The 25,452-nt window shown below is 46.2% G+C and overlaps 1 protein-coding gene across 1 annotated transcript in view; it reads left to right on the top strand.

The window, feature by feature from the left end:
- Positions 1 to 9,419: 9,419 nt before the first annotated feature.
- The window catches only part of AP3B1 (adaptor related protein complex 3 subunit beta 1), a 309,804-nt gene continuing 293,771 nt past the window's right edge, over positions 9,420 to 25,452 (top strand). Inside the window, exon 1 of the mRNA XM_006119130.4 lies at positions 9,420 to 10,007. Within this exon, the coding sequence (XP_006119192.1) occupies positions 9,871 to 10,007 (137 nt within the window). The 5' untranslated portion in view covers positions 9,420 to 9,870. The remainder of the gene's footprint in view (positions 10,008 to 25,452) is intronic.

The following is a 25,452-nucleotide window of genomic DNA, read 5'->3' as shown; positions in this document are numbered from 1 at the left end:
CCATGCTGTGTTTCAGTCTGAAATGTACAAGAGTCCTGCGGGGGCTCTTGTACATTTCAAAGGTGGAACGCTGCTTGGCACTTCTGCCTTTGAAATGTAGCAACAGCTGGGTGGGCTCTTGCTACATCTCAAAGCAGAAGCGCCCTTATCGACTAATCAAATAGTCGATGGAAATTCCATTGACTATTCGATTAGTTGATTAATCTAATTAACATCCCTACCTCCACCTACAGCTGAGTGCCCCAGCTGGCCAGTTCCTTCTTGCTGGAGCAATGCACTGGGGCACACAGGCTTTCTTTCACCTCTGCCCTGGAATAACCTCATGGACCAACAGGGGTCCCAGTTTGAGGAAATGCTGCTCTAAATCATCTTCAATAGTAGGATAGTCCATACAAGAAATAATCAGCAATGTAGCATTTAATAACTTAAATTTCTTCCTCTATCTAGGGACTGTGTGTGATTTTTTTAAATCAGTATATGCTAATACTAGTATTATCTCTGAAGATAACTGCAAAACTTTTTTTCCTGCACATCTCCATAATTTCTTGTCACTATAATATATTCATAATCCAATCTACAAGAGGACTCCAGACAATGCTCATATTAGCTCAGTTAGAAATACAAAATGTACATGAATGAATTTAATGTCAAAACATGAAAAAATACTGTTGAAAATTGCAGTTTTTAGCTTTATTGGATAACAATATTAATAAATAAAACTCAGATGTTATAGCTCTTAAATGCTGTTAACAAGCCTCCATTTCACTGAATTGAAGCAAATACAGTATCGTTAATAAATTTTAGGATACAATGGCCATAAAATATACAATTACTGTGTAACCCTTCTGCCAGGTAGCGCCAGCAGTGGCCAGGGCTGGGTTCAATATCTAGGGGGTTCCTCTCCATCCATCCAACACAGAATTGGCTCAAGCCCCACCTGCTAACCTGGAAAATTCACACAACACCCCGGGTGCCTCTGGGAGGCAATGCTACCCCACTCACAAGCAGAGAGTCTGAGTGTAGAAAAGAAACCTTTAATAAAAGGGGAGAGAAGTAATGTCATTAATTTAGGAAAACATCACAGAGTTCATAACCAAAGCCATAAGTAACAGTCCCATCCTAAGTAGGCTGGGCAATGTCCTTTTCCCTCTTAGGTTTTTAGGTCCAGCAATGTAAATGTCTCTTCACATGCCCAACCCTTCTGTGCACCACACTCAGAGTCACTGCCCTTGGTTAGGGCAGACCCAGAGTTCAGAGGTGCATCCATCCTGAGTGGGGAGTGGAGGAGATAAGGAGGCATCTTACTCACCCCACTGGTCACTCGTCATCCACCTGCTCACTGCTGCTTCCCAGCTGGCCATTCATCTCACCTGGCTGCTGCCACTCATTACACCTCTCTGCTGGCTGCTCATAACATCTTTCACTGACTTCTGGTGGCTTTGGCTCTGGGCCAAACATAGGGATTTCAGTGCTTAGTGATTTAACCTCTTGGCCCAGAGCACATTCCAGCCACAAGAAATTTCAGCATCCACTAGAGTAAGTTTAAAATAAGACTCCGTAGTGGCTGTGTCTAGACTGGCCAATTTTTCCAGAAAATCAGCCGCTTTTGCAGAAAAACTTGCCAGCTGTCTACACTGGCCGCTTGAATTTCTGCAAAAGCACTGACTTCCTACTGTAAAAAATCAGTGTTTTTTGCGGAAATACTATGCTGCTCCCGTTCGGGCAAAAGTCCCTTTTGCGCAAAGCTTTTGCGCAAAAGGGCCAGTGTAGACAACTCAGATTTGTTTTGCGCCAAACTGCGTCTAGGTTGGCCATGGACACTTTTCTGCAAAAAGTGCTTTTGCAGAAAAGCGTCTGTGCCAATCTAGACGCTCTTTTCCAAAAATGCTTTTAAGGGAAAACTTTTCCGTTAAAAGCATTTCCGGAAAATCATGCCAGTCTAGACGTAGCCATTGAGTCTATTTTAGTTCTATCATTAGAACAGGGGAAGAAACAGATTGAACCAATCTTATAGCTCATACCTGGAGAACATGTAGCCTGCTGATTCAGAGTGCTCCCTCCCCAGTTAATTCCACAGAGCTTTGGCAGTCGAACCCTTGTCCATCCAAGGGTTTACATTGACAATCTCTCTCTCTCCTTTTGAATTGAGTTAAACACAGTCTGGCTTTCTGCATTCCTACAATAACTGCAAACACTCGTGATCATCTCTCACAATGCTGGCATTTAGTGCCAACACAATTTGTGACCCCACAACAGTTGAATATCTAGCAGGCCTAAGCTAAGCAGGGGCAAACTGTAGTTAAATAAACACAGCCAGGGTTTCTTTCCCATTCCAGCTGGGACACATTGATTCAGACCCTGCTTACAATTGCCTGTGCATGCAAAGGTAGGTAGAAAATGTTGTAGGTAGAAATAAGTGGTGCAGCCATCTCTGGGAACTAGGGATCAAAATCCCATCATGCAGATTTCTTCATCCCATAATACCTGATCCTATCCCATACATTTCACACTAAAATAAATCCCACATAGCACTTTCTGCTGTCCACTATCTCTAAGAGAACAGAGCTCTGCACTGTTCTCATGAATGTTGCAAATGCTGTAGACATAATCCTCAGATATTTACAAACCCAGAGGAGAAACTGCAACAGTGGAGGACATAATGATAATTTCTTCAAAGAGAGACTGCTGAAAGACAACATGAAAAACAAAAATGGTTGTTGGTGTTCATGGAGCAACTACAGATGGTTGATTGATTCTGGCCTGAGAAATTCAAATGCAGGTTTAAAGAGGTGGGGACTAGTCCCACTACTGAGGGTAATTGTCCTGGCTTCCATGTTACCTGAGTGAAATGAGCTACTAAAATAATCGGAGTCCTACTCCCACTTCCTTTACCCAGAGGCCTCCCTGATGTTGAGGGCACCCCTTCCACTCTACTATGAGGCAGAGTCCTTGTAACTCCAATAAGGCTGGACCCCCTAACCTTGTTGTGGTCACCTACGGCAGAGACTAGGGTGTCCCCACTCCAGCATGCTCTCAACATTGGATATTTTCCTGACTCAGTGAGAGATACAGAATTCAAAGCAAATAAAATGTATTGATAACCAATTTAAAAAAGAGAAGAAAGAAAAAGTTAATAGAAAACATCACTGATCTATGGCACAGAGATTTTGCAAAAAGTGTCTCTGCAATGTAAGGACAATTCACAATCTCTTCCTTGTAGGTCTGAGACCTCCTTCTTAGGCCCTGGCTGTGCTACAGGTCAGATGCTTGCTGTGGGTGGCAAGACTCTTCTCCCCAGCATCAGCCCTTCCCATGTCTAGCCTACAAGTCTCTTGGCTAGTGAAGTCCCACTCGACTGGGCCTCTGCCCTGGGTCCCCACTACTGTTCACCACACCGTACTCCAGATCCATTCTCTGCTGTGCTGCCTCCAGCTCCTGGGCTGCTTCTCTAGCTCTGTGGCTGCAGCCCTGCTCTGAGCCTGTATTTGCTCTCTCTGTGCTATGTCTCATGGTCTGTGGCTGCAGTTCTCCTTCCAACAAGGATCGCTTCTGGTCTGTGTCTCTAGCTCTCTCTGGTTGGCATGGCTCTCCACCCTAGCTCAACTCAGGCATGTCATTTCCTTAGCGCAGTCCCACTCAGTCTGATCTATGCAAAACCCAGCTCATAATGGAGGCAAGGAGTCTCCCCCAGACACTTAACTTCCTCATTGCCTGCCTACTCTGTCAAACAGGCTGACCTGGAGTTCTGGCCTCTTCCCGTTGTTGCGGGGGGGGCTGTCAATCTCAGTATCCTGATTTCTCAAAGACCCTTCTTCTTAATTTTGATACTTGGCTCTAACCAACCTCTCTCCCCATCCCCACCAAGTTTTACTAGGGCAGTTGTTCTCAAAGTTTTTGGACCACCTGGCTCAATGTAAACCTTTCCATGGACCACCAGTTGCTAATGGAAACTGACCCTTAATTACATAATTACAGACACCCTCCCTCCTGGCCAGACACTAGAGCCATTTTACTAGTGCTACAGCTAGGGATAATGGTTTAATTTAAATTATTAAACAGATTAAATGTTTTAACTTTCTTATGTGTTTATCAAATGTTATTTTTATATAAAGTAAAATATAAATTTATGCCCAACACAAAAGGTTTCAATGTTTTCTTTATTAATGGCAGAGCTGAGGAACTTTTTTGGGGTCAGGGCCACTGACCCATAGAAAAATCAGTTGGGGACCACACACGTGAAAACAAACAAACAAAAAAAAACCTCCAAAACTACCAGCCCTCACTGATGTGGCCCCCAACTGAGACACCTCACTCCTCTGGCACTCCAGCCCTACAGGGTGAGGGGAAGGGACAGGGAAGACTGAGGTTCAGGGCTTCCCATAGACCAGATTTACTTTTGTGGGGTTCCAGAGTTAGTGGATTTTGTGGACTCCCTTAGGCTGGAATGGGGATAAAAACGAGGGGTTCAGTGTATGGGACAGGGCAGCCAGCAAGTAGGATAGGAATGGGGGTGCAAGGTCTGTGTGGGAAACCAGGCAGAGGAGGGAGTGAGGGTGCAAGGTCTGGATGGGAGGTAGGGTGCAGAAGCAGGCCGAGAGAGAGAATGTAGGAGCAAGCTGGGGTGCGGAGTCTCGGCAAGGTGGATGAGTGAGGGGGATTGGAGCATGGCGGGTTTGGATATGAGGGGGGGTGAGCACCCCGCTGCTCCCAATCACTGCTGCCCAGCTGCTCCCATTGCCTCTGAACAGCACATCACTGCACTGCCATTCCCTGGGGTGGAGCTCAGCCCTCTCCACACAGCGGGGAGCCTGCACAGCCTTATGGACATAGAACCATAGAAGAGGAAGGTTGGAAGAGACCCTAGGGGTATGTCTGTTCTGCGTCTGTTGAAGCAGCCCATTATTTCAAAAATAGATTTCGAAACAATGGGCGGCTTATTCTGACGTCCTGAGGGGCATTTTGGAATAGCGATTTATTTCAAAATGTGCTGCTGTGTAGACAGTGCCAAATTACAAATAAGCTATATCAAAATATCGTGTAGCACAAATTGCGTAGCTTATTTTGAGCTAAGGGTGTAGACGCACCCTACGAGGCCTTCTGGTCCCATTCCCTGCTCCACGCAGAATCAACCTCAATTTGCCTGGGCACTCATTAATAGATCTCAAAGTCACTGTATTATTTCAAACCAATTTCAAAAGCCAGCTCAACAGGGAAGCTACAGAATTTAATTTCATTTACAAATTTGATTCCTACAACAGAGGTCTAAACAGAGGCATTGGCTGGATAGCCCACTACATTCCACATCCTAATGACATAAAAAAAACAAACCAAGGGTACTTAAAGTGGGTAATAAGTATTCTTATCAACTTCATTTAGCATGGACACTCTGACAATTCCTCCCCCCACTTTTTTTCTTTTTACCTTCTCTTTTCCCCTCTCTCTGCTAATTACAGGCAGTCCCCGACTTACGCGGATCCGAATTACGTCAGATCCGCAGTTACGAATGGGGCTCCGCCGGAGGACACGGACTGCGGGTCCTCACGGTCCTGCCGCCCGTATACTCTGGGGCTTTCTCTGCGTCTCCCTGGTCTGCAGACCAGGAAGACGCGGAGCAAAGCCGCGGGGGGGCTCGGGCAGCGAGGCAGCCCAGGCGCACCTGGGCTGCTCCGCTGCCGGCTTACCCGAGGCTTTGCAAAGGCTCTGTCCCGCTGCTGGCGTCCTCAGAGGCTTTGCTCCCCATCTCCCTGGCAGACCAGGGAGACTGGGAGCAAAGCCGCGGAGGACCCAGGTGGCGGGACCGCGGTGCGTCTCGGTCCGCCGCCCGCGTCTTCCTGGTCTGCTGGGTTGGGGGGGGCGCAGCTAGTACGCCCCCTCCCCCTCAGCAGACTAGGCTTTTCTCCAGACGCCTGTGGCAGAGCAGCTGGGGCGCTGTCGGTTGGTCCCGCAGCGCCGCTCTGGGCGCTACTGGACCAACCCAGCAGCACCCCAGCTGCTCTGCCCCAGGTGTCCTGATTCAGCCGCTGCTGGTCAGTTTCAGCAGCGGCTGAATCAGGACGCCTGGGGCAGAGCAGATGGGGTGCTGCTGGGTTGGTCCAGTAGCGCCGAGGAGCGGCGCTACTGGAGCAACCCAGCAGCACCCCTGCTGCTCTGCCCCAGGTGTCCCCAAGTCAGCTTCTGCTGAAACTGACCAGCGCTGACTACAGGAAGCCCGAGGCAGAGTTGCTCTGCCCCGGACTTCCTGGAATCAGCTGCTGATCAGTTTCAGCAGCAGCTGACTTGGGGACGCCTGGGGTTCTTAAGTTGATTCTGTATGTAAGTCAGAACTGGCGGTCAGTTTCAGCAGCGGCTGAATCTGGACGCCAGTTCCGACTTACATATAGATTCAACTTAAGTACAAACCTACAGTCCCTATCTTGTACGTAACCCGGGGACTGCCTGTATTTGAAAACTGGACTCCTTAAACTCCATTCATCTGAAGAAGTGGGTTGTACCCATGAAAGCTGATACCACCATCTACATTTTTTTGTTAGTCTCTAAGGTGCTGCAAAACTATTTGTTGTTTCTTAAGTTTTTCCAATCCCAAATAAATCAGCCATCTCGCTGCCTTCCTTCCCATCCCTCATTTGGGCATTACAGCCTCAGAGCAGCTAGAGGGGGCCTTTTCCTAAAGGTCAGGCTCAGCTCTGGTGCTCTGAAGAAGTGGGCAGTGCCCACGTAAACTCATGATACCATCTACATCAGCGTTTCTTAAATTTTTAAGACCAAGGAACACCAAACAGTATTTTTTTTATGAGGGAACACCAAGGATTTTTTTGTTGAGAAAAAAAATGCCCCCCAGGGAAAAGTTGAGCCCTTTAAGGGTGGCCATTTTGAATTTTGTTCTCTCTGCAGCACAACTCCGACTGCCACTTTAAGAGATGCTGAGCTACATGTTTTGTTAGTCTATAAAGTGCTACCAGACCATTTGTTGTTTATCCTTATGCAGTTGGAAGGCAAGCGGGGGAGAGGCAGGGCAGCATGCTGCTATCCTCAGAATAACTGGCTGGGGATAGTCCAGAGCCCCATGGCACACTGGCATGGGCCAATCTGCAGCACAGTTGCCAGCTCCTTTGCATCGCTGCAAACTCCCTGGCACCAGACCAGCCGGTTGCATTGGGGCCTGCTCCTGCAAAATGCTCCAGATTTTGCAAATATCCCAGTGCACCCCTTCCCCCACCTTCAAGCACTATTCCTTGCTGCCTTTTTGCAAGAAGTAGGTTCCTCCACCCCCCTTCAAGGTTAGATCCACCTGCCAGTGCATGCAAAGGAATCCAAATTGCAAATGGAGTGGAGACTTTTCAGCCCCATTCTGAGTGCTATTTGCAACCCGGGGGTGCTGCCAATCCACTGTGCCCACTGGAGAAAGGTGCCTATTGGAAATCTGGGAGGACCTCCCCCCAGCTTAAGGGGAGGGTCCACTGAGCCCAGGAAACCAAGTAATTACTTGGGACAAATAAAAAGAAAACAGGGACGGGCGTGAGGGTTAAAGGGCTAAAATAAGAGAACCGGATGGGGACACCGAGCAGAGAACCCCAGACAGCGCCCACTGCCCCTCGAAGGTCTCGAGAGAGCCAGAGGACGCTGCCCAGTGGAACTCTGCCCGGATACGTGAGCAGACACAGGAATGGAAATAGGCCCCTCCCTTGGCCAACCTCTGCTCCCTGGTCTTACAAATTACCGTCTTGGCAATAGCCAGGAGGAGGTTGACCAGGAGGTCCCGCGACTTTGTGGGGCCTCGGATGGGGTGTGCGTAAATTAACAGGTGAGGGGAGAAGTGTAGCCAGAACCTCAACAAAAGGTTCTGGAGGAGCTGAAAGAGGGGCTGTAACCTGGCGCACACGAGGTAGACGTGCGCCAGGTTCTCCCTCTCGCCACAGAAGGGGCAAGTGTCGGGAATGGGCGTGAACTGCGCCAAATACACCATGCTCACAGCTCCATGCAGGATTCTCCAGCTGATGTCCTCAGTGGGCCTTTGAACTAAGATGGAATAGAGACTGTCCCACCTGGGCTCCCCACCCTCTATTGGTGGTAGGAGGTCCTGCCACTTGGTGTCTGGGCGGGACACAAGGGTGGGGAAGTGTGCCCACTGGAGAAAGGTGAATGGGCAGTGAGAGCCTGTCCTGAGCTTCCTTGCTGCACCAAGCCAAGCACAAGTAGTGCTCCTGCATGGCCCAGCCAGCACTGGAGCCCCTTTACATTTCCTCTCTCCCCCCACCATGTACCTTAACGAGCTGATGGAAGGGATCTGAGCTAAGCTCTGCACTGCCAGCATGAAACCCACAGAGCAAGTCAGGGAAATCCTTCTTGCCCCTAGGGTTGCCAGATGGTTTAACAAAAAATACCAACCTCTCCCCCCCCCCCCCCCCGCAAAAAAAACCACGCTGGAAAAAAATTCTGTTGAGGAAAAAAAAAAGTTGCTCTATCTTTAAATTCCCTTGCTCCCCCCACCCTCCCCAGACACGGCAGGGGGAAATCAGAAAATACCAGACATTTTACATGAATATTTTTTGTTTCTAACCAGAGGGAAGGCGCAATTACCGAACTGAAACCGGACACCTGGCAACTCTATGTTGCCCCCAACCCCGAGCCTCCCCTTGCCCATCAGGCTGGAAACACCCCCACTGGGCTCTACTTGCAGCCTCTCCCTGTTTGAGCCCCTTCCTTCCCCACCCCCTCCTAAGAGAGGAGAAATCTCCCGCCTCTGTACCGCCTGCCTACTGTGCAGAAGCCTGCGTGAGCTCCCAGATGCATGGGGGGTGGGGGAGGAAGAGGGTGCTGAGTTCGAGCCACGGATCACCTGTAAGGCAGCCGTGGACTACTAGTGGCCTGTGGACTGCACTTTGAGAGCCACTATAGTAAGGGATCAAAAGTCCCTTACACGGGGTAGGAGACTGAGTAGTGGCTGCATAGCTTGCAATGCAATCATACAGAAGCCACTATCTATGTGCCAAACATGCCCCACTCTCCCGTACAGGTGTTACAGAAGGAGAGGCACCACAGTGACCACACACTAGAAGCTTGCAATACAGGAATGCACAGCTACATTGCAAGACTGGGGCTTCGGTAGACTGGTCCATTTACAAGAGGCTTCCAGGGTGCACTGCAGGAGCTAAAATTGCAAGGACCGCGGGCTTTGACTACAAAATCCTTGTTCCCACGGGGAGCACGGGCGGTCCAGGGCCTAAGTGAAATGCCGAAAGTAACCAGTCATAGGAAGGTGGACTCCAGGTTACCAGTGGCACCCAGCTGCAGTGCGATGCTTCCCAGAGAGGCCGAACGAAGGGGGGAGCAGGGGCTGCCGCTATCCGACCTGTGCTGCGTGGGGCTAGGCCGCGGCTCAGCGAGGCGGACGCAATCTCCGTGTGCTCCGCACGGGTACGTCTGAGCCCCACCGCCCGCCTCCTTACGGACCGCGGCTCTGGGAATCAATCACCGCCGCCCTTCGCACACACCCTCCTGCTGGCGCGCGGACCGGGCGTCTGCGCGGCTTTCAAGGGCGCAAGCAGAACCCTAGGTAAAGCCCCGCCCCCCCTGGGCGGCAGTACGAGTCCAGACTGTTCCTTTCCGCCCCGTCCTACACGCCACGCCAACAGCCTGGGCGGAGCTTCACGTGCCTTCTCACGTCCCTTCCTGGCCAGTGGCAATGGGGTTGTCATAGGAACGTTAGAACTCTGAGGCCGGGAAAGTTCCGCTCCTGCAGCCCCGCCCCATCATGTGACGCCTGCACCCTCCAGCCCCAACCGCTGCCGTTAGCTTCCGGGAGGACTCCGGTGCGCGCGTCACTAAGTTCCGTTGGGCAGCAGGCGCCAGAGGAGCCGCAGCAGCAGCAGCATGTCCACGAACAGCCTCGGCTACAACGAGCAGGGCGGAGAGGCGGCGGCGGAGCTGGGGCAGGAAGCGGCGGCCTCTCCCGCAGCCCCGGCCTCCGTCCCCGCGGCCTTCGGACTCTTCAGCAGCGACACCAAGAAGTAAGGGAAAGGGGGCGTGGCGTTGGCAGAGGGCGGGGACAACGGGGGCTGAGGATCGGGGCTGAGTGGAGGGCGTGCGGGAGTCCGGCTGCGAGGCAGGCAGGCGGTCGGTCGGTCGGTCGGCCGGCCGGCCGGCCTGGCGTACGCTGCTGGTTACCGCGTTCCTGTGGCCAGCTGCATACGCTGAATGAGACTCGCTGGTTGATCGACCCAGCTCACACAACTTCTAAAATGCAAGTTCCTTGGGCAGCTGGAGGCACGACCATGAACGTACCCAGAACAGCAAAACACGGAACGCCAAGTGTCATTTTAGAACCGGCCGGTACCGACGTTTCCATGCAAATTATGACATGCGAGCTACCATCCAAATAGACTATGGTAGTAAATCGGTGACTACCTTTTTTCTGGTTGCCATATAAAACATTTAGCTACTGTATCTGTTTAAACAGGTGGTGCCTTTGTTAATGGATAACAGAAATACCCTTTCAAATTATTTTAGTTTGTAGTTCGTCAGCAGTTTTGTGCTTAAAACCCGTGAAAGATCAGTTTCTTTATACAGGTAAATAAGCCTTCCAAAAGGCGCAGGTATTCTTACTGCATGGTTGTAGTTATGATGTTGTAACAAACATCTACATGGGTTGGTGTTAAACATAATGCGGAAGATGTTTAGTTGTATATTGTGGTCTCAAGACAAAACTGAGACACTAGAAAATTGTTGAATTTATCATGGAAACTAAAGGCATATTATCCTAGAAAGTTAGCATCCTCTTAAACAAATCTGGAAGTTAAGAGAAACATTTAGTATTAAATTGCTGAAAGACAAGGTGGATGAGGTAATGTTTTATTGGACCAATTTCTCTTATATTCCTGAGGAAATTCTGTGCATGATGTTTTGGGGTTCTGCAAATTTTATTTGTCAATAAATTTGGCGGCACCAGCATAGCAGTGAATAGCAGAGGTGACTTGCTGTATGAAGGTAGATCATCCTGTAGCCCCCTAGAACAGTGGTTTTCAAAGTGCAGTCCATGGACAACAAGTGGGCTGCAGCCACTTTATAGGCAGTCTGTGGCTTGAATTCCGTTCCCCTCCTCACTAAGGATGTTAAATTGCAGTTAATTTACTATTTGAGTAGTCAAGGGAATTTCTATTGAGTACTCAACTAGTCAATAGCCAATACCACATTCCACCAGGGGGCTCTTGTACATTTCAAAGGAGGAATGCAGAACACAGCATGCAGCGGGAAGTTTCTCTGACTCTGGGCTGCACATGGGCATGCTAGTTTGAAATGTACAAGAGTCTCAGTGGGGGCTCTTGTGCATCTCAAAGCAGAAGTGCACTCACGGAGTCCCAGGGTCAGCGGGGAACTCCGCAGCTGACTGCATGTTCTGCATGGCATTTCCCGAGACCTGTGGACTCCCCAGCTAATCATGGGTTTCGCAGAAACGCTGCACAGAGCCTGGGATCAGCGGGGGAGTCCCCAGCTGACCCTGGGCTCCAGGCAGCGCTGCTGCTTTGAAACACTGCCTTAGTATTTCAAAGGGGCAGCGCTGCACAGCTGATCCTGGCATCAGCTGTGTGGTGCTGCCCTTTGAAGTACCCCCTCCGTCCCCCCTTTGCTGCCTCTATCTGACGGGAGGGAGGGAGTCAATTAGTCTTTAACATCCTTACTCTTCACCTACTCAGTGGGAAGCCTATGCTGTCACTCCAGTCACATGGTTGCCATGCAGCCACAAGTCTGGAGCACCAGCTCTCGCTTCCTGCTTGGAGTGGTGGTGGTAGAAAGGTGAAATAAGCCCTAAACTTCCTTGCCCGACCGGGATCACGGAGACAAGCAAATCAAGTAGTGTGGGGGGCGGGGCAGGGGAGCAGCAGCGCATGGAGCTGCTTGCTCTGCCTCTTTCCACGAGCTGTGTCTGGTGGGAAAGGTCAGGGCTTTTTTCACCTCTTACCTCCCCCTCCCCTCCTGCATGCACTCTTTCCCTGGTGCTCCAATTGGCTGACCAATGGGAGAAGCGGGAGGTGGTGCTTGGGAGAAACAGAGGTGCAAAGCCAGGTAAGCTCCCCCCTCATGCCAAGATTGCATACTTCCAGCTTGCTCTTGCATCCTCCCTTGCTCCTGCACCCTCCCTACTGGCCACACTCAGCATCCTCCCTCCTGGCTAGACATCCTACAACAAGCACCCTTCTGCACTTCCACCTGGCTCCTGCACCTCCCCCCTGGCCAGACATCCTACTCCCAGCCTGCTTCTGCACCCTACCTCCCACTCAGACCTTTCATCCTTGCCCCTCCTTGCACCCCACCTCCACTCCAGATCCTGTACCCCCATCCCTATCCCACATGCTGGTAGCCCTGTTCCACACACTGAACCCCTCATTTTTGTCCCCACCCCAGAGCCTAAGAGAATCCACAAAATCCACTAACTGTGGAACCCCACAAAAGTAAACCTGGCCTATGGGAAGCCCTGAACTTCAGTCCTCCCTGTCTCTTCCCCTCACCCCATGGTGCTAGAGTGCCAGAGGAGTAAGCTGTCTCAGTTTGGGGTAGGGATGTAATAGTGTAGTTTATTAACCAATATGCAAAGCTTATAGGTTAATGCTATAGACTACACGCATTTCCCTCCCTTACCTCCCATTAGTAAATTTTTTAGCAAGCTGGCCAGCAACCCAGCTCAGTTCTAGCTCACGGTGGGTCTTGGACCTCCCCTGCTATGGCTCTGCATTTAAAATGTATTTGGAGCCGGGCGGGCAGGCAACCTGGGTCACTTCTGGCTCACGCCATGTCCATGAGCTCGGACACCCACAGATGGGCTGCTGTCACCCCACACTGCTGCCTCTTTATCAGAGGCAGCAGCACAGGGTGACAGGCAGCCAGTCCGTGAGAGGAGCTGTATTTTAAACTGACTCCTCTTGCGGACCAGCTCACGTCTGCCACCCCACAGTGCTTCGTCTGATACAGAGGCAGCAGTGCAGAGTGGCAGGGAGCTCCTTGGGAGTGGGGCTGGAGCGCACTGTCTGTCGACCCTGCCCCCGGGGACTATAGAATAAGAATTCATGAGGTTACTCGACTATTCAGTTAACTTATATTTAACATCCCTAGTTGGGGACCACATCAGTGAGGCTTGATGTTTTTTGGAGGTGTTTTTTTGCTTCTCACTTGTGTAGTCCCCAACTAATTTTTCTGTGGGTCAGTGCCATAAATAAAGAAAACATGAAAACCTTTTGTATTAGTAAAATAGGAATTGATTTCTGTATTTAAAATGAAATTTGATAAACTAAAATGAGAAAGTTAAAACACTTAATCTGTTTAATAATTTAAATTAAACTGTTCTCTCTAGCTGCAGCACTAGCAAAAAGGCTCGGGCATAATTCTGTAATTACTGGTGAGTTTCCATTAGCAGCTGGTCATCCACGGAAAGGCTTACATTGAGCCAGGTGGGCCTTGGACCAAAAATTTTGAGAGCCAATGCCTTAGAACAATGGGTAGGTGGTGAGGTTACCCTTGTGCATGACACAGTACATATTGTGTGCAGAATTTTAAGTTTTTGTGATGCAGAATTCTCTCAGGAGTAGCAGGTAAAGCTGCCTACCAGGTTTAGCAGCCCCTTGCGAGGTGCATCAGCTATGGGCAGGCAGGCTCAGACTAGGGATGTTAAATATCTGTTAATTGAATAGTCGATGAACCTCGTGAATTCTTATCAGTTAGTCGACTATTCTATAGTCCCCGGGCAGCCCCTGTCCGAGGGGGAGGGGCCTGAGCTCCCGGACCCGGTACAAGCCAGAACTGAGTTGGGCTGCCTGCCCGCCTGGCTTCTAATACACTTTAAATGCAGAGCCGCAGCAGAAGTAGGTCCAGGACCCAGTGCAAGTCAGGACTGAGCTGGGTGGTGCTCCAGCTTGGATGGGCTGGAATGTCCTCCTCCTCCCATTGCAACTGAGCTGGAGTGCCCCCTGCCCATAGGTTTGTGATACACCGGACAAATTCTGCTCTGGGAGGTTGGGGAGATGATCCAGCTCCCGCCCGTAAACCTTTCAGAACCCTAGTTTAGCTGTTGGGGTCTCAGAGCAGGGGATGGTTGCAGTGTGTAGGTGATGTGGCTGATTGGGGTGGGATTTGAGTGCAGGGGTCTTGAGGTGGGGGGAGCATGATCAGGGTCTGGTGAAGGGGGATGGGGCTCAATGGGAGGGGATCTAGGTTTGGCAGGGAGGGTCCAGATGCATGAGAGATGCTGTGGCTCAGAATTCTCCCCGTACTGTCAGAGAGACATAGAGCTCGTCAACAAGCTGTTCAAGCCAAAAAGCGTATCCTGCAGGAAAAAGGAGAGAAAATCATATTTAAAACAGTGGAAATTAATATAATCTATGGTGGTGTTTACCTTAGTAATGTCAGACCTGAAGAAGAGATCTGTGGAGCTCACACTACCTTGTCTCTTTTGCCAGCTGAAGTTTGTCTAATGAAAGATGCTACCTCACCTACCTTGTTTCTAGAAAATTCAGTTATTTTTGTTTGCTTCACTTGATTGATTTGCACAAGCAATGAGTGCATTTATGCTAATATGTAGGGATGTTAAAACGTTTAACTGGTTAAATGATAGAGCTTACCTTGGCAGCTGTTTTCACTAGGGATGTGAGGCATCCTGGGTAGAGCAGCCTTTCTCTGTGAGGAAGGGGGGAGGGGGGAAATGGCTCAGGCAGGGGCTGCCCTGGCTGGGCTGGAGTGGAAGTGGGGTGGATAGTGATGTAAAATCCCACCCGTTTTAACTTAGGTCCTGCTACCTGGCCTGGCCCTCCGGCCTGGCATGGCTCGCCATCGCTGGAGTTAACAAATAAGACCAGTTAGCTGGTTAACATCCCAACTAACAAACTTAAGTTGAGGTTAACAATTCAGTGTTCTCACTTTTGAGAGTTGAACTATTTGATAATTTCTGTAGCTAAAAGGTCTTCTGAGTTTGTCCAGTGGGTCATTTTCCCATTATTCTGCCATTTCTGCCCCCGTCATTTCTTTTAACCATGATTCCTGCTGAACCAACCACCTCTTCAACACACACCCCCACACATTAACTGCACCTTTATTCCATTTCCCCACCACAAATTCTCGTAGCTATGGTTCTACAGCTTTTTAGCAGGTATGCCACAGGGGGATCAGTGGCTGGGCTATAATTGCTAGCTTTTATACAGGGATTTTCATTTGTAGATCTCAAAAGCACTTTTACAGAGGAGGTAAGCTTAATTTTTTTTCTCCTAAAAGTTATGTTTTAGTAATTTCTCGCTTTCAACCTATTTTTATCCTTGAAATTGGATAAAGGTTTTTGACTACTGGAGGAGTGAATTCTGGGGCAGACCTCTAGTTTTCCTCTAGGTAAGATTGACAGAGATCCTGTTTTTTGTTTTTCTTTGTTTTTTGCTTTTCTTGACGATACAGGACACAGATCACTTTCAGGGTTAAACTAACGTAAGTAGTGGAGTGTTGGTGACTCAAAGGTTATAAATCATGTTTGAGGATTTTGGTAACTCAGAAGATATGGGTGTATTACAGAAGTGGGTGGGTGAGGTTCTGTGTGTTGTCTGGCCTTCTGTACATTGTTAGATTGGGGTGAGCAATAGTTTTAGAAGGCGGGGGGGGGGCATTTCACAAATTTTTGAAGTGGCCTGGGCTGCCCTGGAAGGGTTGGGGCCAGGTCACTTCCGTGTTCCCCTTCCCACAGACCCTGATTGGCCTGGGAGCAGAGGGATTCTGTGAAGTCTTTGCCCCCACCCACCTCCGGCACCTAGAGAGAACTGCCAATTGTTTTGAACAGATGGTGGTTCACTCTAGGAGCTGCGAGCCCCTGGAAGGAAGGAAGAGACTTTGCGTGCTCCCCTGTCCCCAGATCTCGATTGGCCTGGGGGTAGGAGAGCAGTAGAGACGCCATGGGTAGAATCAACCCGCTTGGCAGGCTGGATCCGGCCCGCGGAGGCTCTCGTGGGCTAGATGATCATGATGGTCCCTTTTGATCTTAAAGTCTGAGTTCATATAAGAATTAATTCTAAAAAGTCCTATTGTGTGTGCCTATATTATAATGATGGTCAGATGAGATGATTATATGGGTACTTTTGAGTCTTAAAAACAATGAATCTCTGAATTTTCATTCTGCAAATGGGAAAACAGTGAAATAAAGGTCATGTGTTAGGGTAGTGGCCGAGCCAGAAATAAATACTAGGTTTACTGAGCCCTGTATACTAAGGATGTTAAGGACTAATTGACTTTCCGATAAGCGAATGCTGGCTGGCTAGCCCTAGGCTGCGTGTGGAGTTCCTCATTCCTTCTTTGAAATGCACAAGAGCACCACCGGGGGCAATTCCATTGACTACTCAACTAGTAAATCAATCATTAGTTAACATCCCTACTATATACATGTGTGGTGTGCTTAATTATGAATAACATGGAAGAGCTAGGGTAGTTGAAGAGCTCCTGAAGAGTATGCCTCTGATCTTACCCCTTAGATTCCTTCTGACGTCTCTAAACTTAACAGAGGGAGATATGGTAACTAAAGGGCTATAAGAGCAAGCAGACTGTGAATTTTTTTTTAAGAGCAAAATTTGCAACCAGCAAACTTAGGGCTAGTTTATGTAAGAAGTTATCCTGAATAAGTAACTCCATATGTGGACACAGTAAAGGATACAATCTCGGTGTGAGGACAAGCCATTAGTGGTTTGTCTGAAGCATTCTAAAAATGGTGAAGTGGGCATGTCTGTACCTGGGGGAGAATAGTTATGGGCAGGGCTCGCTGAACCGCAGCAAGCCCTGCTCGCCAGCCGCGCTGTCCGGCAGTCTGTGCACACGCAGATCGCTTGAACCCCAGCTCTTCTGAGTTGCAATCTACTCGCAATGGGTGAGTAGATTGTATTATTTGTCAAGCCCAGGTTATGGGACACAATGGAGGGGCAGCAGAGGCAGTCTCAGCTGGTGATCTGCAGCTGGCTGGCTACTAGGGACCCCCAGATTTAGAATTTTAGTAAATTTAAAATAAAAAACCTCCAAAATCTCAACTACTCTTCTGAGTGTGACTAGAAGACATGAGTGTTGAATTGTCAAGAACAATTGTGGTGGTGGTGCTCAGTAAGTAAGTTGTGGAATGTTTACATGCATCCCTTGACTGTGGCAAATCATCCAGAAGGGTGATACCAGATAATTTTTCTTATTTACTCCCAGGCTGTGTCTACATTGGGGCGATCTCGCACAAAAGCGGCCGCTCTTGGGCAAAAACTTGCTGCCTGTCTACACTGGCCGTGTGTTCTTGCTCAAGTAAACTGACATTCTAATGTTTAAAATCAGGGCTTCTTGCACGAGAACTCTGACACTCCCACTCAGGAATAAGTCCTCTTGCGCAAGAGCTTTTCCAGAAGAGGCAGTGTAGACAGGCAACATGAATTTCTTGCGCAAGAAAGCCCTATGGTTAAAATGGCCATCAGAGCTTTCTTGCGCAAGAGAGCGTGTACACTGGCATGGATGCTCTTGTGCAAAAGCACATCTCTTGCACAAAAGCACATGCCAGCATAGACGCTCTCTTCTGGAAGAGTTTTTGCAGAAGAACTCTTCCGCAAATCAGTTTGTGAGAGAACATGCCAGTGTAGACATAGCCCCAGTGTATACAGATTTTGAAGGGGGAGGGTGGTTGTCTCACCCGCCCCTCACATAGAGCTCTGGTAAAAGTGGATGGGAAGAGAGTCTGGTCTTCACGTTTAATTATGTACACATTGCCTGCTCAGATCATTTGAAACTGGTTTGCCAAAGAAGTTAGAGACAATTCCTAGTCAGTGGCCCAGATCAGAGTTGATTGTCACTTCAGGGAGTGGACAGGAAGTAACGTGTGCTGTCTGTATTCAACTCTTGCAATGGTGCAAGTGTTTTGTATTGGGAGTTGAATAGAACTTCTCTCAAGGTGGTTTAATTGAAATAGCTGACTTCAATCTGGGTTTGCATTTGTACTTTCTAGGTATTTGTGTTTGTGTGTGTTTTAAGAAAGTGCATCCTCATAGGTAACAAACGATGTTGTTTGGCATTAAAATGTAGCTTTTACACTGAATTTGCTTTTTTATTAACCAGGAACTAAATCTGTAGCTCAAGCAATTTATATAGCTTAATTTATACTTAAAGTTAAATTTTCTACCATAATAAAAAAAAGTGAATAATGCATTTCTTCTTTACTAAATTTATTTTTTTCTTTGTGACTTGTGTCAAACTCTACATGGATGGAAATTGAAATTTTTTTTCAAAATGCAAAACAACTAGCATTTTACATTTTTAACTAATGGGCTGTGCTCCATGCTCACTGTACTCACCAACCCCCGTCGCTCTGGTCCCTTTTGTGGCCAGAGAGTATGGTGACATCATTCTTTCGCCTATCAGGAAAAACTAACTCTCTCTCTTTCTCTCTCTCTCTCTCTCTCTCTCTCTTTCTTAATATTAGATAAACCTACCTTTAATTTGCTGGCTATATCAAAAAGTTTCTCAAACCATCTTTTGCATTTAAAACATTGATGTATTAAAGAAAGGTAGTACCATAGACCCCCATTTTATTCAATCTTCCCTTAACTAGCACTCAACTCTTTATACTTAACCGAGTACTCAGGAGTCAGCCTGAAGCATGTGATCGCTCTTGTGGCCATTAGATGGCACTGCAGCATCACATTTTCCAACATGTCCAGAGTGTTGATTATCTGATCTGGCCTCAATCTGAAAAAACAGGGTTCTAATTGTGTCTGTATTAGTAAGTTGAAGTGATTGTTTCTGGTTGCTACAGCTATGTCTATACTTAAAAAAGCTATAGCTGCAACTGTGTCCCTGTAGTGCTTCTATGTAGACACTCACTACAGTGATATGTGGAGTTCTTCCATCAGTGTAGTTAATCCAGCTCCCTGAAAGGTGGTGGCTAGGTTGACGGAAGAATTGTTTTGCTGATCTAGCACAGTCAGTGAAGGCCTTAGGTTGGTATGGCTATATCTCTCAGGTGTCGATTTTTTTCCACACACCTGACATTTATTTATGCCAATGCATGTTTTCAATATATACCAGAGCTATGTCTTTCAAGATTTTAGAACTAGTAGATCTTATCCTCTTACACAATTTTTATTCATAGATTGGAAAAATAAAACAACTTTTGCTGCTTTAACTCCTAGTTGGGATTTTTATCATTGAATCAGCTAGTCGTTAAACTCAACTATTTCAATTATCAGAAATGAAGAAAATATTCTCCCTGCACTTGCAGGAGAGGACATTTCTATAAAAAGGTAGGTTAGCACTTCTACAAATTCTAGTTCCATAAGGGTTAGCCAGAAACTTCCAACTAGCTCAGTGGCTTGACTTTCTCTAAAACATTAGCAGCAAACAGGTATAGTTTAATGTGGGGGATTTCAGCTATCCCTATATTGACGGGTACATGTCACCTCAGGATGGGATTGCAGAGTTAAAATTTCTTGATACCTTAAGTGACTGCTTCTTGGCGCAGCTGGTTCCGGAACCCACAAGTGGAGAGGCTGTTCTTGATTCAGTCCTAAGTGGAGCGCAGGATCTGGTTCAAGAAGTAATATAACTGAACCGCTTGGAAATAGTGACCATAATATAATAAAATTTAACATCTCTGTGGTGAGAGAAACCCTAAGCAGCCCAAAATTGTGGCATTTAATTTCAGAAAGGGGAACTGCACAAAAATGAGGAAGTTAGTTAAACAGAAATTAAAAGGTACAGTGACAAAAGTAAAATCTCTGCAAGCTGCATGGAAACTTTTCAAAGACACCATCATAGAGGCCCAACTTAAATGCATACCCCAAATTAAAAAACACAGTAAGAGAACCAAAACATGCCACCATGGCTTAAAAACCAAGCAAAAGAAGCAGTGACAGATAAAAAGATCTTTTCAAAAGCGGAAGTCAGATTCTAGTGAGGAAAATAGAAAGGAGCATAAACTTTGTCAAATTAAGTATAAAAATATAATAAGAAAAGCCAAAAAGGAATCTGAAGAACAGCTAGCCCAAAACTCAAAAAGTAATAGCAAAATGTTTAAGTACATCAGAAGCAGGAATCCTGCTAAACAACCAGTCCAACAACAATCGTCCAACCCTTGGACGATCAAGATGCTGAAGGAGCACTCAAAGATGATAAACTCATTGCAGAGAAGCTAAATGAATTCTTTGTTTCAGTCTTCGCATCTGAAGATATTGGGGAGATTCTCAAACCTGAGCCATTCTTTTTAGGAGACAAATCTGAGGAACTGTCCTAGAATGAGGTGTTATTAGAGTAGGTTTTGGAACAAATTGATAAACTTAACAGTAACAAGTCACTAGGTCCAGATGGCATTCACCCAAGAGTTCTGAAAGACCTCAAGTGTGAAATTGTGGAACTATTAACTATGGTTTGTAACCTATCCTTTAAATCGGCTTCAGTACCTAATCACTGGAAGATAGCAAATGTGACACCAATGTTTAAAAAGCAGTCTAAAGGTGATCCTAGCAGTTACAGACTAGTAAGTCTAACATCAGTACCTGGCAAATTAATTTAAACTATAGTAAAGAATAAAATTGTCAGACACGTAGATGAACATAATTTGTTGGGGGGTGGGAAATCAACATGGTCTCTGTAAAAGGAAATCATGCCTTTCTAATCTGCTAGAGTTTTTTGAGGGGGTCAACAAACATGTGGACAAGGGAGGTCCAGTAGATTTCCAGAAAGTCTTTGACCAAGTCCTTCACCAAAGGCTCTTAAGTAAAATAAGTTATCATGGGTTAAGAGGGAAAGTCCTTTTATGGGTTGATAATTAGTTAAAAGACTGGAAACAAAGGGTAGGAATAAATGGTAAGTTTTCCGAGCGAACTAGTGAGATCCCCAAAGGTCTGTCCTGGGACCAATTCTATTTAACTTATTTATAAATGATCTAGAGGAAGGGTTAAACAGTGAGGTCACAAACTTTGCAGATGAAACTGCTCAAGATAATTAAGTCTAAACCAGACTGCGAAGAGCTTCAAAAAGATCTCACCAAACTAAGTGATTGGGCAACAAAATGGCAAATGAAATTGAATGTTGATAAATGTAAAGTAATGAACATTGGAAAAAATAATCCCAACTATACGTACAGCATGATGGGGACTAATTTAGTTACAGGTACTCAAGGGAGAGATCTTGGATTCATTGTGGATAGTTCTCTGAAAACATCCATTCAGTGTGCAGCAGTAGTCAAAAAAGCAAATAGAATGTTAGGAATCATTAAAGGGATAGAAAGTAAGACAGAAAATATCTTATTGCCTCTGTATAAAACCATGGTACGCCCACATCTTGAATACTGCATACCAATGTGGTCACCTCATCTCAAAAAGGGTATATTGGCATTGGAAAAGGTTCAGAAAAGGGCAACAAAAATGATGAGGGGATTGGAATGGGTCTCAAACATAGAGAGATTAAAAAGATTTGCACTTTTCATCTTAGAAAAGAGGAGACTAAGGAGTGATATGATAGAGGTCTATAAAATCATGACTGGTATAGAAAAAGTGAATAAGGAAAAGTTATTTACTTATTCCCACAATATAAGAACTAGTGGTCACCAAATGACATTAATAGGCAGCAGGTTTAAAACAAAAAAAAGGGAAGTTTTTGTTCACTCAATGCACAGTCAACATGTGGAGCTCCTTGCCAGAGGATGTGGTGAAGGCTAGGACTTTAACAGGGTTCAAAAAAGAGCTGGAGAGATTCATGGAGGTTAGGTCAATGGCCATTAGGCAGGATGGGTAGGTATGGTATCCCTAGCCTCTGTTTCTCTGGAGGTGAAAGGGGAGGGATCATGTAAGGTTTCCTTGTTGTGTTCCCTCCCTCTGGGGCATCTGGTATTGGCCACTTCTGCAGACAGGATACTGGGCTGGATGGACCTTTGGTCTGACTCAATAGGCCCTTATGTTCTTATGCGTGCTCAGTAGTATCTTCAGTCTTTCAGATCTGTTCAGATTATCATAGTATATAAACTTGGAGACATTCTTCTTGGACTACAAAGATAAGCATTACGTGTCCTCTCTCACCTCAGGGCATTATTAACTCTGAAGCCGAAAGCTAGGTGTTGAAACATCAACTTCTTAACACTTTTGCTACTGGTCATTTTATCTTAAACATCTACTACTGGGCCTGTCCTATAAACCAGTGATGGGCAACCTGTGGGCCACTGAGGCTCCACCTGCGACCCATGGACTCCCTGGTTGCCCATCCTCTCCCATGCTCCTCTCGTGCACTGAGGCACCCAAGCACCACACTTACCTGTTCCTCTACTTCCCTCCCTCCCAGAGCTGGAATGCTGCAAATCAGCTGTTTGCAGTGTTCCAGCTCTGGGTGGGAGGGGAAGGAGTGGGGATGGATCGTGAATCAGGCGATTTGCGGGTTTTGAAAGTTCTGGGATGGAGTGGGAAGGAGCTCTGGGGCTCTGGTAGGGGAGGGAGGGCAGGTGGGTGGGGGACACAGGGCGTAGGTGGAGCTCCAATGAGGCGAAGAAGGGCTGCTCATGCGGCCCACCCACCATGCCTGGTTGCCTATCCCTGCTATAAATTGTCGTTCAAATATCCCTGAGTGCTAAAAGTTCAGACTTCCAGTTTTCCTTTTGATAATTTTTTTAACGATGCATTTATAAATCATCAGTACAGAAGTCTGCTATAAACAATGTGTAGTCTCACAGTTAACAATAGTGGTTACTATGAATATAAATATCAGCATATTAATTAGTGTGGCTTATTAGCTATAAACTGGGAAAAAGAATACCCTAATTACTGCTAGTACTTGGCTTATTTGAATCCGGGAATGTGGTATGAATGGAGAAACTAATATATTACATTTTAAGCTAAGTTCTAACTGATAACCTCTAATACTCGATTATAGATGTTATCTATTAGTGTAATTTTATAATGGAGGGTAGGATGAGTGGCTTCTTAAGCATCTGTATAGTTATCACAAAAGACTTCTTTCCGGGAGACACATGCAAGAGATACTGTGCTGCTAGTAGTGAAAGATTGTTGGAGTTCTTAGAAGATTTGTACCCTTTCAACTTTCAGTCTTATACCCAGTTGAGGCTAATTCTAACTCAGACCTCTTTCTGATATACTAAACACTGAACTGAAAATTAGTATCTAGATATACAAGATCAAAAGCTCATTATGTTCATCATTAGGGCTCGACAAATCAGTGAATCTACTTCTCCATGGCGAGTAGATTTCAGCCGGTTGCCCCGTTCACCGGCGGCACGTGCATGCGCAATGAGGGTCTTGCGCATGCACAGTGCAGGGCTGGTGAGTAGATTTTGCCGCGGTTTGTCAAGCCCTGTTCATCATGTACAAGCAGTACAGTTTTAACCAGTAATGTTATACACAAAATTACGTAAAAGAGTTAAGATTGTAAATGTAAGCATTCAAAACACAGGAAATGCCAATATTTAGGCTGCTTTTGTTGTAATAGTTTTTTAATTATGCTGTTACATACTACAGGTTGAACCACTCTTGTTTGGTACCCTCGGGACCTGTCTGATGCCAAACAGAGAATTTGCAGAATGTTAGGAAAGCAGTTTTTTTTATACATGTCTGTTCAGCTCACCTCAAGATAAATTTGAGCCAGAGCTTTTGTAGCAAGTGTTTGTGATTTAGAGAGACAAAGGGAAAGTCTTAAAATGGGAGAGATCATTCTGACTAAAATTGGAAGGTACAGTGCCCCTTTCTCACCTTTCTTCTGTATTGATTGAACCCAAACCGAAGAGAAGAGAAATATAATCAATCTATTCAGTATGCATTGCTTCTAACAAATCTTCTGATTACTTGAATCAAACCAACCATATCAAGAACACAGGAGTGAATGGCAGGGCTTGCTCATGTCTGGGTAGAAACAACACGATTAGAAAGAAATGGCTCTGATTCCTGTAGAATGGTAAATTGGCTTAATATGAGAGTAGTACTGATGGAGGTCCTCAGAACCATATGAGTTGGCCTAAAAAGCTTTAGATTAATTACATCAGTTAATGAATTAGGTCAGTACTGGAAAGGTCATGGAAATAATCTCCGGTATGGTGATGTGCTGTTTCGCGGCAAACTAGCAACAAATTCATGATTAACCATAATGAGCCTGTAGTATGCTATGCTTCAGTACTGTATTTCTGTGCTGAGGGCAGTAAGGCTTAAGCAATCATTTTTCCTTTTAAGTATTGGGAGGAAATATTGCCAATATAGCACTGCAGAATGAACATGTATGAATGTCCTAAAATACAGGTCCTGCCTCAGGAAGCTATTTGCAGCCCAAAAGATGAAACCTTGATGATCAACAAATCTGTTCTCATCATATTGCATATTTTGCATATATGCAATAAATACTATTAAAATGTGGCATGAGTTGACTCCTTGGAAATGTATGTTTTCAGCAGTAAAACTTGTACTGAAATGTTTTAATCAAATGTCAAATATTACAGGCCTGTAATATTTGAAAAGCACAAGTATTTACTGATATATAATAGTTATGTATTTCAGTATATGGCTATGGCAAAGTTTTTTAACAGACATTTTCAGCTTTAGTGATTTTTAAGCTAGAATTACCAGACAAAATGCATTCCTAATATATTAGGGTCTGTTTCCTACAGATCTAGCTCATGTATGCTGCTGCACATACATCAGAAAAGTTGGCCCAACTGTATAACTGTGTTTTTGTTTGTTTGCTGAAATTTGCTGTAGCTATGTAAGATATAACAAAATAAGATATTTGAAATTAAACAGTTAAACCAAGGGTTTTTCTAGAAGCCACAATAAGGGTTGGGGTAAAGAGATAATCACATCAACAGATGGGGGGGCGGAGGCTTTCACCCTGATACATGCCAATTAAGAAAGAGAAGAAAAAGGATTCATCCATTTTACCTTTCTTGATATGAGCGAATTATTTTTCAGTTCTGATAGATGAATCTTGCAACAACTGCCATTCATTTTTCTATGTTACTTTTAGTTAATATCAATATACCTAGTATGTAGCTCAGAGTACAGACTACAGATCAGGGTCTCAAACTCAATGTACTTTAAGGCCAGTTCCAGTCCTCAAATCCTAGCAGGCCAGCAGGCACCTCCATCTGGCAGGGCTTCAAGGGAGAAGGTGTCTCCATGCATTCCCCCACAAAAGTCTCTCAGTCCTTCCTGCTGGCCTGTATGCTTCCCCTCCCACATGTCCCTCTCCCCCACCTGCTGCCCTCGGGAGATTTAAAACCCACTGGGGACCCCCACCTCCCCATCATCACCACCAGAAGCACAACCGAGCTAGAGTGGCTTCCTGCTGCTAGCTCCATGACACTGCCGGCAGGTCCCATAGGTGTAAGCTGTGAAACTATTAATTCGTTTTGTTAGACTGACGCGATATCAGTAATGCTAACTTTCCTGATTTGATCACAAGCCTCCTGATAAACAGAGCTTCTTTATTTTC

Source organism: Pelodiscus sinensis, chromosome 6 (assembly GCF_049634645.1).
Source record: "Pelodiscus sinensis isolate JC-2024 chromosome 6, ASM4963464v1, whole genome shotgun sequence".
Classification (NCBI taxonomy): domain Eukaryota; kingdom Metazoa; phylum Chordata; order Testudines; family Trionychidae; genus Pelodiscus; species Pelodiscus sinensis.
Note: the sequence above shows the minus strand (reverse complement) of the source record. Positions and strands in the feature narration are given on the sequence as shown.